Genomic DNA, 13,010 nt, shown 5'->3' with positions numbered 1-13,010 from the left:
TAATTGAACATTATATTAAAAATATTTTCTAAAATCAACAAGGGATTGTTATTACATTTATTGTTATGATGTTATTCTAACAACTGATTATATTATTATGTATTTCCTTGTGTTTATGTGAACTGTATTTTAGAGCATAAATAAGCTTTTAAAAATAAAATAATTTGATAAAATAACTGTTTGATTCTTATTTAAAAAATATACATATTTTAGTATAAAGTTATATAGTTATAATGGTTACGGTTCTTACATAGATAAGTAACATTGATTTTATTTTATCTGTAATTTCAGAAAAAAAATGACGAAGTGTCAAAATAATGTCATGTGTTATAAACTATAATAATTATATTTAAACTACGTAAAATTTGATAATAACCCATGTTCTATTATTTAATTAAAGTATAAAGAAATCATTAAGGATTCAATAATCATGAATATTATTATAAAGCAGTTACAAGGAGGGGAATGTAATTTACAGGTTTGTTAACTATTTACAAACTTACTGTCATATCTGTAGCTAAATATTAAATTAAACGTATTTATTTTAGGTGAAGCCAACAACAAAGATATTAGACATTAAACACCACATTGCTATGAAGCTGAAAATACCTATAGCAGAACAGAAACTTCTACTTTTAGGTCGAACTCTTGCAGATGATCAAATCATTGAATCATATCCATCAATCAAAAATGGCACTAAATTAAATCTAATCGTAAAGAAGACTCAAGGACTTCTAGAAGTATCTACAAAATATTTTAAAAAACATGGCATGACGGAAACAGAAGCCAGAAATGCAGCAAATCGTTTGTTAAAAGTTGTTGAGGAAAAATTCAATAAATTATCTTGGGATGATATTGAGAGGTTAAGTCTTGATTGTATGCTAGAAGAATGTGGACATCCTCGCCCTGCCATTGAACAGGATCAAGATACTGAATGTGAAGATGCATTTGGATTGTGACCAAACACTAATCAATTGTTGGAATTGCTTAATCGGCTACTATATAACTACAGAATATAGTGATCCAATAACTGTACAATATTTTGTGTTGTTCATTTGTTTTTAATATCTAGCACAAAATGTTTAAATTTGTATTTAAATGATTTGCTGGATAGGAAGTTTTTATAATTGCATTACATATATAATTCATTCAACCAAAGGAAAATATTTTTGGCTTTTCAGATAATAGTTGAAATAATTTAAACTTATTAATTAATAAATGAATTCTTTATTTAAAAAAACCGTTAATCTTATTTACCACTCTAGCATTTGTCTGACAAATTCAAATTCTTATTAAAAGATTCATTAAGTATATAGTGTATTTATAAAAATATAGCAAAAGTTAGTAATGTTTATAAGATATTCATGGAATACAAGATAGTATCTTAAGTATGATTAAATATTTAAGCTTATTTTAAGAAATGCTGAAGCCATGGTAATGGAACAACAGTGAAATATTTTGTGTGCAATGGAAAATAAATATTAAAAAACATTTTTATTGTATTGTATATTTGAATTATTAAAAAAAATGCAAAGTAGAAAAATTCTGTATGAATTGTTTTTTAATCTAAATATTGATAATTATCTATGATTTTTATTCTCCCAAGGGAATTGTATTTAGATTACCTCAAAATTACAAACTAGGCATTATAATGAAGGCTTAATACAGAAATTTCAATAGCAAAAAAAGGACAAATATTTTTCTGCTTTGTAAAGCAACTCCACTAAAATTGGATTACAAAATTTCAACACAAAACAAACTTTGGTTTTGTGTACTTTGTGTATATTTAAATGACAGATTTACATTTAAATGTTTAAGATAAGTAAGAATGTTATTTAGGTTTTAAATACATCTTGTGTTGTAAGTTCTATTGAAGAACATAAGCGTTTGGTTATAATAGATTAAAATTTTGGTTGTGAATACTTGGATTTTGGTGTGAATAAATAATAGAGTTTTATACTTTTCCTTGTTTATTAATTACATGCTTTTCATATCTAGCTAAAGTACATTTTGATGGCAAGTTCGATGTAGTCTCACACAAGAGTACTACTGAATTAAATGCAACATACCTTTGTGATACTCTAGCATAGTCCTTGTGATTAAAGTGAAGTAGTATACTTATATTTAGACAAAAATTCGTATAACTCGAATTCACTTTTTAATAAAACTAGACATTGACAATTTATTTCGAATATAAAAATTGTTTATTCAAATTAACCATCTAAAAAATATATATACAATTTAATTTTAGATTTCTATCTAAGTTACGTATTCATACAGTGGAAGAATGTACAGACTATAAAATATACGTAATTATAATTAATATAAATATTAATACCGGATACCAGATTCGCTGTGGTGGTTGTCGTCTGCGTAGAGAGAAATAAAAAAAATAGGCACTTTCCTTAAAACGAATCCTAACTTCCACTCTATCACAACCATTACAATGAGCTATCATCGGAATAAGAACCTATATATGATTTACAATTTTTTTTAAGCTTATTCATGTTCATATATATACGGTTACCGTAGAAATCGTCCTTTGTAAAATCTATAATAGTGCTGTTCGATTATACACAATTTTGCTTCCGTTTTTATACCTCACACATGAAAATATGTGCAGAGCTTAAAAACGGCAGCAAGAATTTAGTAACTATGGATCACTATCATTATTCACAAACTACCTTTACAACTTATACATTTTAAACACACAAACAATCAAAGCTATTCATTGAATTTGTGTTTACAGAACAACAAAAGAATGTATTTTAACCGAGTCCATTTCAAAAGATCAATACAAATTAAAATGAGTAAAATATAATTTCCAAATCTACTTTAATAACATAAAATAAACCTTAATAATATTTGTACATTCGCATATTATTTTTTTTGTCATTATATTATCGTTGTTGTTCAAGTCAAATTGATAAGAAGCGATAATGCCGGATCTTAATAACGCTCGCAAAATGTAACTATATGAAAATGGTAATGGATCTTGTGAGTTTTCAAGGATGCAATTATTCACATTGGAAATCTATATCAACATACTGTTCGAGATTTAAAAGCCAAAATGACAAACAACGAGGAAGGATGATAGACTTATTCTGAGATTTGTTCAGAGAAGCGGTACTGCGTAGACGAAGTCACCTGACGTAATAATATAAACACCTATAGAAAGTTCCACAAATAACAGTCACCACCAAATCTGTTAGAAGAATACGTCAAGAATAAGAATATACCTGCCATCCAGAAGACTATTACTGCGTAATGGTATGGTTTGAATAGCTCGATCCAATATTGTTCACTCACTTCGATACTGGGACGACAATGTGTGAAGAAGAATACTCTTTAGGGACCAGCTACTTCACATTTATGGGTTGCGTCACCTTAAATTGTTAAAACGTAAACTTGAATTAAGTAACACGCTCGTCAGAGCTTAACCATATAGATACATGTTTGGAAAAAGGTCGGAAAACAGGGTATGCGTCAAATAGGTCTGAATATATGATTGATGACTTAATTCAATTCTTAGTTTAATGGCTTTTAGTTGTGCCGACAGGGCACAGATTATTTCGCCAATGTCACGTAGGATGGAGAAGACATGAAAGAGATTGATTGGTACGGTTGAGGAAATAAACTCAATAAAGTATGCTCCGAATGTTTGAAGGATGCAAATAAATCGGTAAGAGATAACTTTAAATACGGAATGAGGCTTCTGAAATTTCACTCTTGCTTTTTTATTTCGTCCCAATAAAACGAAAACAGTGATAATTTCCCTTACTAGATTTCATTCCCTTCCATTATGAGATTTATATCACATATCAAACAAGTTTATTTAACAAGTCTAATATTAGTTTTGTTCAATAATAATAATTCGTCCTAATATCCACGAGTACATCTATTCGCTGTTGCAAATTATAAAAATAAACATTGAAAACATATAAATGGGGCGTTAATTTGTCCAATTCTTTTGAAATGTACTCACCTTATTACACTTATGACAACTATGTGAGTAATATGTACTTAATTGTCATTATAATTTTACTTGAGGATACATATATAGTTTTTATTAATATTTATAAAATATGTTTTAAACATTCGACATATAATAGTTTAGTTTAAAGTAAATACATTTTAATATCAATGACACGTGAATTACTTTTTCATTTACATAAAACTGTTAAAATTCTTCATTACTAAATATATATAATAAAATAGAAAGCAGTAGACTAGAAACAATGGAGTTGGCTCACATTACGTCGGACCGACAGTTTTGACGTCGGCTCGTGACGTGTCGTCTCTACATTTTATCGGTGGCAATATACAAAAATATGGACTAATAATATCGGATTCGATAGTTAATTAGTGAACGCTAGTCGTGGCCGATAGTTTTACCAAATACGATAATTCGAATGGTGCCAATACATCTCTACCACTAACCATCTCACATATTTTTCCGGACGGTAAATATCAGTCAGTCCGACCTGATGTAAACCAGCTCCTAGTAATACAGATACAATTAAAATGTATTTTGTCTCAGTATGAATGGTAACATTTTTACAAGTTATTAAATTTATTAATACTTCATTTTAAATGGAACATACATTTTTAATCAGTTAACTTTAAGTGCCATGTTAATGAAAATAATATGTGCGTTCACCGTAGCTCTGGTCCGGCCGTTGAGAGAATGCGGTGAGTAATTGATGAAATTTATTTGTTTTTATTTATTTGTCTTACTAACGAATAATATCATAAAACACTATGTCATTATATACACTTACAATATAATATATGTCGTAATTTATTTTTGAGACAAAAAAACAATGTGCCCAATGACCAGGCACGCATTCTTTCAGCGGGCGAACTTTACATTATAATATCGAGTGGTTCCGTACACAAAAACAGTAACATTTCAGATTACCAAATATATTTAAGTTGTGATTTTTTTTTATTTAACATCGTTAATTTGTCTTCATAAGTTTTAAATCTCAAGAAGTAGCCACGATCGGCTCGAACGATAAAGACGACTACTAGGTATGTACACGGATTTAATTAATAAAATAGTTCATGAGGTGGTACAAAATCAGTCATAATCGCTGTCCTCCTCCTCCGACGACTCCGACTCCGATTCGGAACTGTCGGGATGGTTCTTCGTGATCTCTACGCAGTTATCGACATCCGTCAGTCTTTTTAACGATTTACCTGAAATTACGAACGATTCGGTCACACTCCGCGGGACAAAATGTTTGAAACGAATCAATCAGCAACCCCTCTACAAGCGAGGCCACAAGCGCACGTACCGGTGAGCGTGGTGAGCAGGCGGTTGTCGGCGGCCGGCGCGCTCTCGGCGCCCAGGCGGCGCGCCAGCTCGCGCGCGCGCTCGGCGCCCGACACTGGGGGGGTATGTATTTACATAGGTGGACATGTAAAATGTATATTATATTTTTAGATTTATAGTCATCTTATGATATTATTACTAATAACCATTTTAAAATTATTGATACATATGCTTTACAATGTCCGCAGGACATTATTATTATATTAATTGCGCTCGTTACCTCTAGTGCCTTCTTGGCTGGAATCCTCCGTCATGGCCACCCTTTCGGTCCTGTAAACTCCGGTTACGAGGTCCCACACAAAAAGACACTGAAACAATCGTCATTTTTTTTTTAATTTTATTAATTTAAAATTTAAATAATAATAAAATGTTAGCGAAAACTTAAATGTATATTCGTTATTTTTAATCTAATGAAAATCTTGAACTTACAAAAATAATCTAACTATTTATCAGAATTTAGAGATTATGATTTTCGCTTGTACTTCAGGAATTATATTACTTAATCAGTGCTTTTTGTAGTGATACTTGATACACTTCTATTGAAATAAGGATTTATAGTAATCAATTAGAAAATAGAAAACGTAGATTCGTAGTATACATTCAGTATCCTATGTAGGAAGTGATATAAGTTCACATAATTGGGACCAGAAAAATCAATGAATCTTTTTGCAATCGTTTATCGTCTAAACACAATTCGTAATTTATTCGGTGTTCGAAATATCTTCTTATTGGATGATTTCGCCTCGATCAGTGTCTAAATGTTATTGTAACAGATAGTTTCACAAACCGTATGTAGGATAAAGTACGGACCTGCGCCGCGTACTGCTGGCGGTGCTGCAGGCAGCCGGCCGACGCGTCCTTGCAGGCGTCGCACTGCAGCTGCGCCGTGTCCTCGCTCGCCCACAGCCACATCGCGCACAGCTGCCGACACGATCGGGGTTACTTAGCGGTACCGTTCCATTCAGTCTTTAATAGCCATACGAATGTTCACTGTCGCCTCAACTCAAACTGTCAGTCGATTCCCTCAGAGTCCTCGCTGATTAGTGTCACTTGCGACTCACCCCGGACAGACAGCCGCTCGACTGGCACACGTCGATGACGTGGCAGCCCCAGTCGAAGCAGTAGATGAAGTGCTTCCCGCCGAGGCGGCAGAGGCGGCCGCAGACCTCGTTGCACAGCAGCTCGGTGTCGAGCGAGCGCTGCGTGGCGCGCAGCGCGCGGCCGGGCGCGCCGCGCACGCGCTCCCACGCGCCCGCGCACAGCCCCTGCAGCGCCTGCCCCGCGCCCTCGCCGCTCAGCGGCAGCGCCACGTGGTAGCCCGACATGCAGTCGTCTGCGAGCCGTGCGCGTTACTGAGAGCTGAACTTTGGTATTTACTGAGCTTTGATGTCGTGAGCTCTAGATCGACGATGGTCGCCGATCTTAATAAATGCAAGGGCAAAATGCAATGGGAAAATGTGACTCTGTGGTGAATTTGGTTACTTTTATAAAATGAGTTGCTTCATTTTTGTAACATTTTCGTTTTATAAAGTAAAATAATTTTGGAATGTTTTTCATGTATTTGCTTTTTAATCAGTTTTTAATTGAGTACTTATTTTTCTTTCGGAAAACACGACAGGCATTCCAAACAATAAATAATAACAAAAATTCAATAATTAAATAATATATCCCTTACAATAAAAAAATATATATACGAAAATAAAAAAAATGTGAACGTACCTTCAGAATCAGTGATGACAGATGTTATCTCATCGTCACTTTCTAGAAAATACCGTGTGAAGAATTTACTACATTTGGAGTTTCCCGAATGCACTAAATATGGGTCTTGAGGGCTAACCGGACAGTCTGATAAGGTTTTTGAAGTGTTGTCGTGCACCGATACAGTTTTAAGGGAGCCGTCGTCCAACATCTCCATGACTCTGTACTCGGACTCACTATTTCTATCTGATTCGAGTGATGTTAGTCCTGGATTTTTTAGATCTAAACTAGATGTCGGCGAGGGAGGTCTACTGATCTGATTATGAGCTCTAAGAACTACGCTCTCCACGGGCGGAGATTTCGCCCGCTTCGATTGACTTTTACTGGTGGACCCTGTGTAATATTTCCTATTACTCCTTAACACTCTAAAAGGAACGATGTTTTCATTATTATCTTCAGAAAATTCATACTTCTTATCGGCTAAGCGTCGCTTCCTAAACATACTCAGCTTCTCACATTTGGTTTCCGCTTCTTCTACAAATTCGTAAGTTTTTTCAGCTATTATCCTATGCGTTTCGTTAAACCTAGACATACTTTCCGCTGGCCTGCGCCTCGGCGATCTTAGCGGTGGACTGATTAATGTTCTAATAGATGGGGAAGGCCCTTCCCACTCTTCCATTAAGTTGTGAGATATGGACGATGCTTGAATACACAACTCCTGTCCCATAACATCTGGCAGTTGAACAGGTCTGGACATTTGATAAGGTTCGACTTCAAAATCTGAAAAGTCAGCTAAAATGTTTTGGACAACATTGTTCTGATATTTAGGCGACTGGAAGGCGGCGGATACGTCCGACGCTGGTGTACTTGGATTAGTGTATATTGAATTTAATTCATCCCTATCTAATGAGAATTTGTTTTCCTCTGGCACTTCAATTCTATCTTGATCTGGTTTAACGAAATCTATTTCTAATATGTGGATGAAATCTGTATAAATTATAATTTGGTTCGAGTAAGCTAGCTGGACGACTGGTTCGTACATACTGGAATCGGACGTACAAAAGAATCTCGTGTGTATCGCGAAGCTATGTTCCAAACAGCGTTTACTCCAATTTAGATCATCTGAAAAAATAATCTTATATAGACGTATTTACTCACAGGCAAGCCTTTACACGTTTAATTATTAAAGGCGTGTAATTAATACGCGATTAAGAGTAAAGACGGCAAAAAATTACAAATTAGAATATATTTATTTCAATAAAAAAGAATCGTTTTAAAGTATAGGCCGTGCCTTTGTGTTTAAATCTTTAATAAAATATTAATGCTATGTCTATAGTCGTTTCCAATGACAGGAGTAAAGATAAACAAACAACTTTGCAATAGAATTGACATGAATTTATTGGTAGCTATCTCAAATAATCAATGATATTCGATCTGGATTCTAAAAAGATGGCGTATTGAATGTTAACGAAGTTTGTATCAGATCTTTGGAAGAAAAATTAAAGTGAACATAAGTAGTTCAGAGGAAATAAATAAAGGTTAAAGTCAAAAACAGTTTTCAGGGCATACTATATTAGTAGGGCCTTTTAGCTTATTGCTTGGAAGTTGTAAATCTATCTGTTTATCTTCTCTTTTTTCCATTGGAATATGGTACAAAGTTGGAGGATCTCAGTAACTAAAACTTTACCTACCTTCATCTCTCGAAATAGCTGAACACTGTCTACATCCTAATCGAGGTACTCCAACAACACTGAGGTAGGATCGTTCAGAGCAGGAATCTCTACAAAGATATTACAAACACAATTTGCTTAAGCAATTTTTATAAGTTACAAAAATTCTTTAATGGAAACAAATACCTGATACAATGTTCACATAAGTAGCATGTTTAGCAATAAAAAAAAAACCACAATAGTTCTTCATCTACACTCGGGTACCAAGCTGCTCAAACTAATCTAAATTAATATTATAAATTCGGAATTAATTCTGTTTGCCTGTATGTTACACTGAACCAAATTTGATGAAATTTCGTATGAAGCAAGCTTAAATCTCAAGGAACATAGGCTACCTTTTATTATACCTAACACCTGAAGTCAACCTCTATATCGCGGGCAACGATTAGTTCTAGAAGTAGTTTGTATTTCATAGTCATTGTGGTAGACAAAATTTTCCTATTAATACATTTGCTACTAAGTTTGTACTTAATAGCATTCTCAATTTATTTTCTTCCTCTCTTATTATAAATTTCGCATGTAAGCAATGCATGGAACACTAATTAATTATAAATCTAAAAGTACTATTACTTGAAATAAGACAATTACTGTTATATACTTACGCGATACCATACACCACAAGGACTCCCGGATTGTGTTTCCATTGTGCCATTGATATCGTCACTTTACTGTCGACACAGTCATCGCCGAAAAGAGGAATACTGTGCACTGGACGAACGATGCGCCCCGGCACCCATGATAGGAAATGCAGCCTATATCAAATCAAAATATTTTTAGTCAAATAGACTAGTACAATTATTTTCGCACTGCTCTCTTTCGCATTGCCTTTTATACTAAAACTAATTACATAATTTATGTATCTAATTATATACATTCAATTCTTAAGATAATTTAAATAAATTTTCTTAAGAATTGTATTCTTGTCTATATTATATAAAAATACAGTTAGTTTATTATCTTGTATCCTTTATAATTTAATTCACAAAATTATGTATAATTATTATTAATAAGATCTCACAACTTTAAAAGCTATCTATTCATCATTTGCAATATTTAAATATTTGAAAACATTCACATATAAACTTGAGTTGTAAATTTTAGTTATCAGAAATTAAATATATTTGAGTATTTTAAACATCTATGAAAATTATTATTAAACAACAATTTATTTTACTAATAAAAACTTATGAGAAAATTTTGTATAGCCTCATTAAATTTTTTTTTTTTTCTATGATTAAAGTAGAAAAATACATGTTTATCTGAAATTACTAGAGATATCATTTAGTGATAATAATAATTTCTTGTGATTTTTAAAGACAAAATTAATCAAGTATCTCTAAGTTTTATTCAACAATTATAATATTAATCCATATATTTATATTTTTTTAATGTAGGTAATATAGTAAATTAATCTGTTTTAGGTATAAATAATTAATTTTTCAATGCAAGTATGGTTAATGAGTTAATTAATAAAACAAACAGCATTTTATATAATAAACCTGTTTTACTCCCTATTTAAATTTAACAATGACAAAATAAACCAATAATAAAGTAACTATTGCTATGTACTTTTTAATATAATGTTTTTTAAAGTAAAATTAAAGACTCAAGAAAGTATGCTATAATGTTAATTTATACTTCTATCATTGATTTTGGTTTGACAATATATTAGCCAGTCTACTGAATACTTACGTAAACTTTGAGCTTTCCCGAAAATATACTTGGGTGTTACAACTATAAGTAAAACTAAGCAGGAACTGCCCACACTGTGAGAAGCCCATAAATACATGTTCTCTTAAGTACTGGATGGGCACTATGTCCATGAGACAAAACCGTAACCGGGGAGGAATTTTGTCAAATACTCTTTTTGACTTTTCATTTGGTTTTTTTGAGGTGCTACCAAATATCTGTAAAAAATAGTTTTCTTTAAGGTGACTAAATAAAATTGTTAATAATAATGAATAACATAACTAAAGGCGAAGTGAATATATTGTTAATAAGAAAGAAAACATTTCTGTATTGTAAAATATTTGAATATAACAGTGGTTTTATTTTATTTATTATCGTGTAAAAACAAAAATAGAAAGATAGTAGATTTGGAAGTTATTTCAAACTTACCTCTCTATTAAATAACTTATGCACTATATTATTATCACTAGGTGAGATATTCGTTGGAGTATTACAGTTTGTTTTGCTGTATTCATTTTTACTAAAAGCTACAAAATTTTCAGATTCTTCAGCCACAGAAGAATCCATATTCGTTTGTTTGACTGCTGTTTTGACAATTTAATCAATGTTACCAATATTTACAAAAGTATGATGCCTAGCTATGGCCTAACTAATATTTTTTTATGATCACAGATAATGAAATCAGTACTTTACGATATTATTTTACAATCAAAGGATAACAATATCCGTAGAGTCAATTGCGTTTTGCGTATCCGAGTTTTATTTTGGAATTAAGTTTAATTTTGACAGTATATCGTAAGTCGTAACGGATCTTGTCAAATTTTGTCTCATGATGGTTTGGTATTGATAATATATTCATTATACCTAGATAGATGAATTTGGCTTAAACAAGGCCTGCTCGTATTTTGGTTATAATTACAAATATTTATGTTTTAACAGTTTACAATTTAATTTCGTATTTTTGTTGAGTGGATACTTATAATTACTTAAAAATGGAACCAATGACTTTAGGGAGTCCTACTCATTCTCCTTCTGGAAGTCCAAACGTGGGTTATTTACCGCCGTTTTTATTAGGAGAAATAAACCCTCCACCTTTGTCAAGCTTATCACCTCGACCAAATAGCTTATCCCCTACAAAAGGTCGTAGTCTAGCTTTCGGTGAGTATTACAATTATAGAAATAAAAAATAACTAATTATTTTCCGTTATAATAAGGAGCTTATTCACAGGTTCACCTACAAGCCCGACACAAACTTCAACACCAGATCAGAAAATGTACAGGCAGAATATGTCAATTCATCAACAGGCTCTTTATAACCAGCAACAAAATTTATTTGCTAATATACCAACATCACCTAATATTTCATATTCTAACAAAGCAAATGGACCACCAATAGAAGACTTATTTGATACAATTAAGAGCAATGAGCCTTCGGCTAACAAATCACTTTTTCAAGAAAATAGTTTCATAGGGTATGGGAATAATAACTCAATGATGCAGAATTCTTATGTTAATAATATATCTGTGAATAACCAGTCTTTGACAAACCAGTGGCAAGACGGCTGCCAGGAGCAGGATGAGTACTGGATAACTGTGTTTGGTTTTCCTCCTAATGCTGCAAACACAGTTTTAGCAAGATTCAGTAATTGTGGTGCCATACTGGGTAACATACATTTTACTATGTTAATCTTAATACTTTTTAATATGTTGTCTTTTTAGTGCTTATGTAATTATAATTTTTAAATGTTTTTACATTTTAGATAAACAATATCCCACACAAGGTAATTGGGCTCATGTTCGATATGCTACTAGAGCTGAAAAGGAGAGGGCCATGGCCCTCAATGGAAGACAAGTGCTACCTGGTGTCATGGTTGGCGTAGTGGAGTGTAGAGAACCTCCTCGCATAAATGTTGCTAGCCCAGGGACTTTTACAGAAAGGTATTTTGTGATTCTATAGAAATCATATTAATCACCACTGAGCTCAAACCTCAGCTCTTCTCTTCTATACTCTTCTTGCTGTCTTATGATTGTCATTTTGCCTAGATATATGGTACTGTTTGCCAAACCTATATCCAGCTGTTGACTAACATGAGCTGATGATGGTGATGATATTATTACAAAACTGATATTATAATGGTTAATTCATTTTGTACCTAATAATACAGGTATTTCTAGGTAACTTGTTATATCTCTACAATTAAAATTTTGTTTCAGGCAAACTACAGCAAGATCACTTTGTCCTACACCAATTCCATCAGCTCCAGTACCTCAGAGGTCCACTGGTCTCATATCAAAAGCATTAGATTATGTACTTGGCTGGTGACAAACACTATACTACAGACCTTTGAATAATTTGTTTTATACCTGGAAATGGAATGAAATGTAATTGATGTACAAATGACTGAATCTAAATGTATATAAACAATTACTATGTTTTATTAGGGCAATTGAAGACAAATAAAATATCATGTAATTACTTCATAAGTTATGTTTAATTCTATACTTTAAATATAAAATCCTTAAATATAAATTTTACCTGTCCGATTTATTTAATG

The 13,010-nt window shown here is 32.5% G+C and overlaps 3 protein-coding genes across 3 annotated transcripts; 2 read left to right on the top strand and 1 right to left on the bottom strand.

Annotated features, from left to right (window-relative positions):
• The first annotated feature begins 308 nt into the window (after nucleotides 1-308).
• Nucleotides 309-1,491, top strand: LOC125064349 (ubiquitin-like protein 4A). Its single transcript, XM_047671339.1, has 2 exons — nucleotides 309-478; nucleotides 549-1,491. Exons 1-2 carry the CDS (start codon nucleotides 431-433, stop codon nucleotides 957-959), a joined length of 459 nt encoding a protein of 152 aa, XP_047527295.1. The 5' UTR covers nucleotides 309-430; the 3' UTR covers nucleotides 960-1,491.
• Nucleotides 1,492-1,776: 285 nt separating this feature from the next.
• LOC125064345 lies at nucleotides 1,777-11,022 on the bottom strand. Its single transcript, XM_047671335.1, has 10 exons — nucleotides 10,885-11,022; nucleotides 10,459-10,673; nucleotides 9,369-9,518; nucleotides 8,728-8,816; nucleotides 7,058-8,158; nucleotides 6,400-6,671; nucleotides 6,149-6,259; nucleotides 5,559-5,646; nucleotides 5,301-5,393; nucleotides 1,777-5,202 (listed from the first exon to the last, which is right to left on the bottom strand). Exons 1-10 carry the CDS (start codon nucleotides 11,020-11,022, stop codon nucleotides 5,084-5,086), a joined length of 2,376 nt encoding a protein of 791 aa, XP_047527291.1. The 3' UTR covers nucleotides 1,777-5,083.
• A 234-nt stretch (nucleotides 11,023-11,256) lies between these two features.
• On the top strand, nucleotides 11,257-12,928 carry LOC125064346 (nucleoporin Nup35). Its single transcript, XM_047671336.1, has 4 exons — nucleotides 11,257-11,613; nucleotides 11,684-12,118; nucleotides 12,216-12,393; nucleotides 12,670-12,928. Exons 1-4 carry the CDS (start codon nucleotides 11,448-11,450, stop codon nucleotides 12,776-12,778), a joined length of 888 nt encoding a protein of 295 aa, XP_047527292.1. The 5' UTR covers nucleotides 11,257-11,447; the 3' UTR covers nucleotides 12,779-12,928.
• The last annotated feature ends 82 nt before the right edge of the window (nucleotides 12,929-13,010 follow it).

This window comes from Vanessa atalanta, chromosome 5 (assembly GCF_905147765.1).
Source record: "Vanessa atalanta chromosome 5, ilVanAtal1.2, whole genome shotgun sequence".
Taxonomy (NCBI): Eukaryota; Metazoa; Arthropoda; class Insecta; order Lepidoptera; family Nymphalidae; genus Vanessa; species Vanessa atalanta.
The sequence above is the reverse complement of the archived record's forward strand: the minus strand, read 5'-3'. Positions and strand labels throughout refer to the sequence as shown.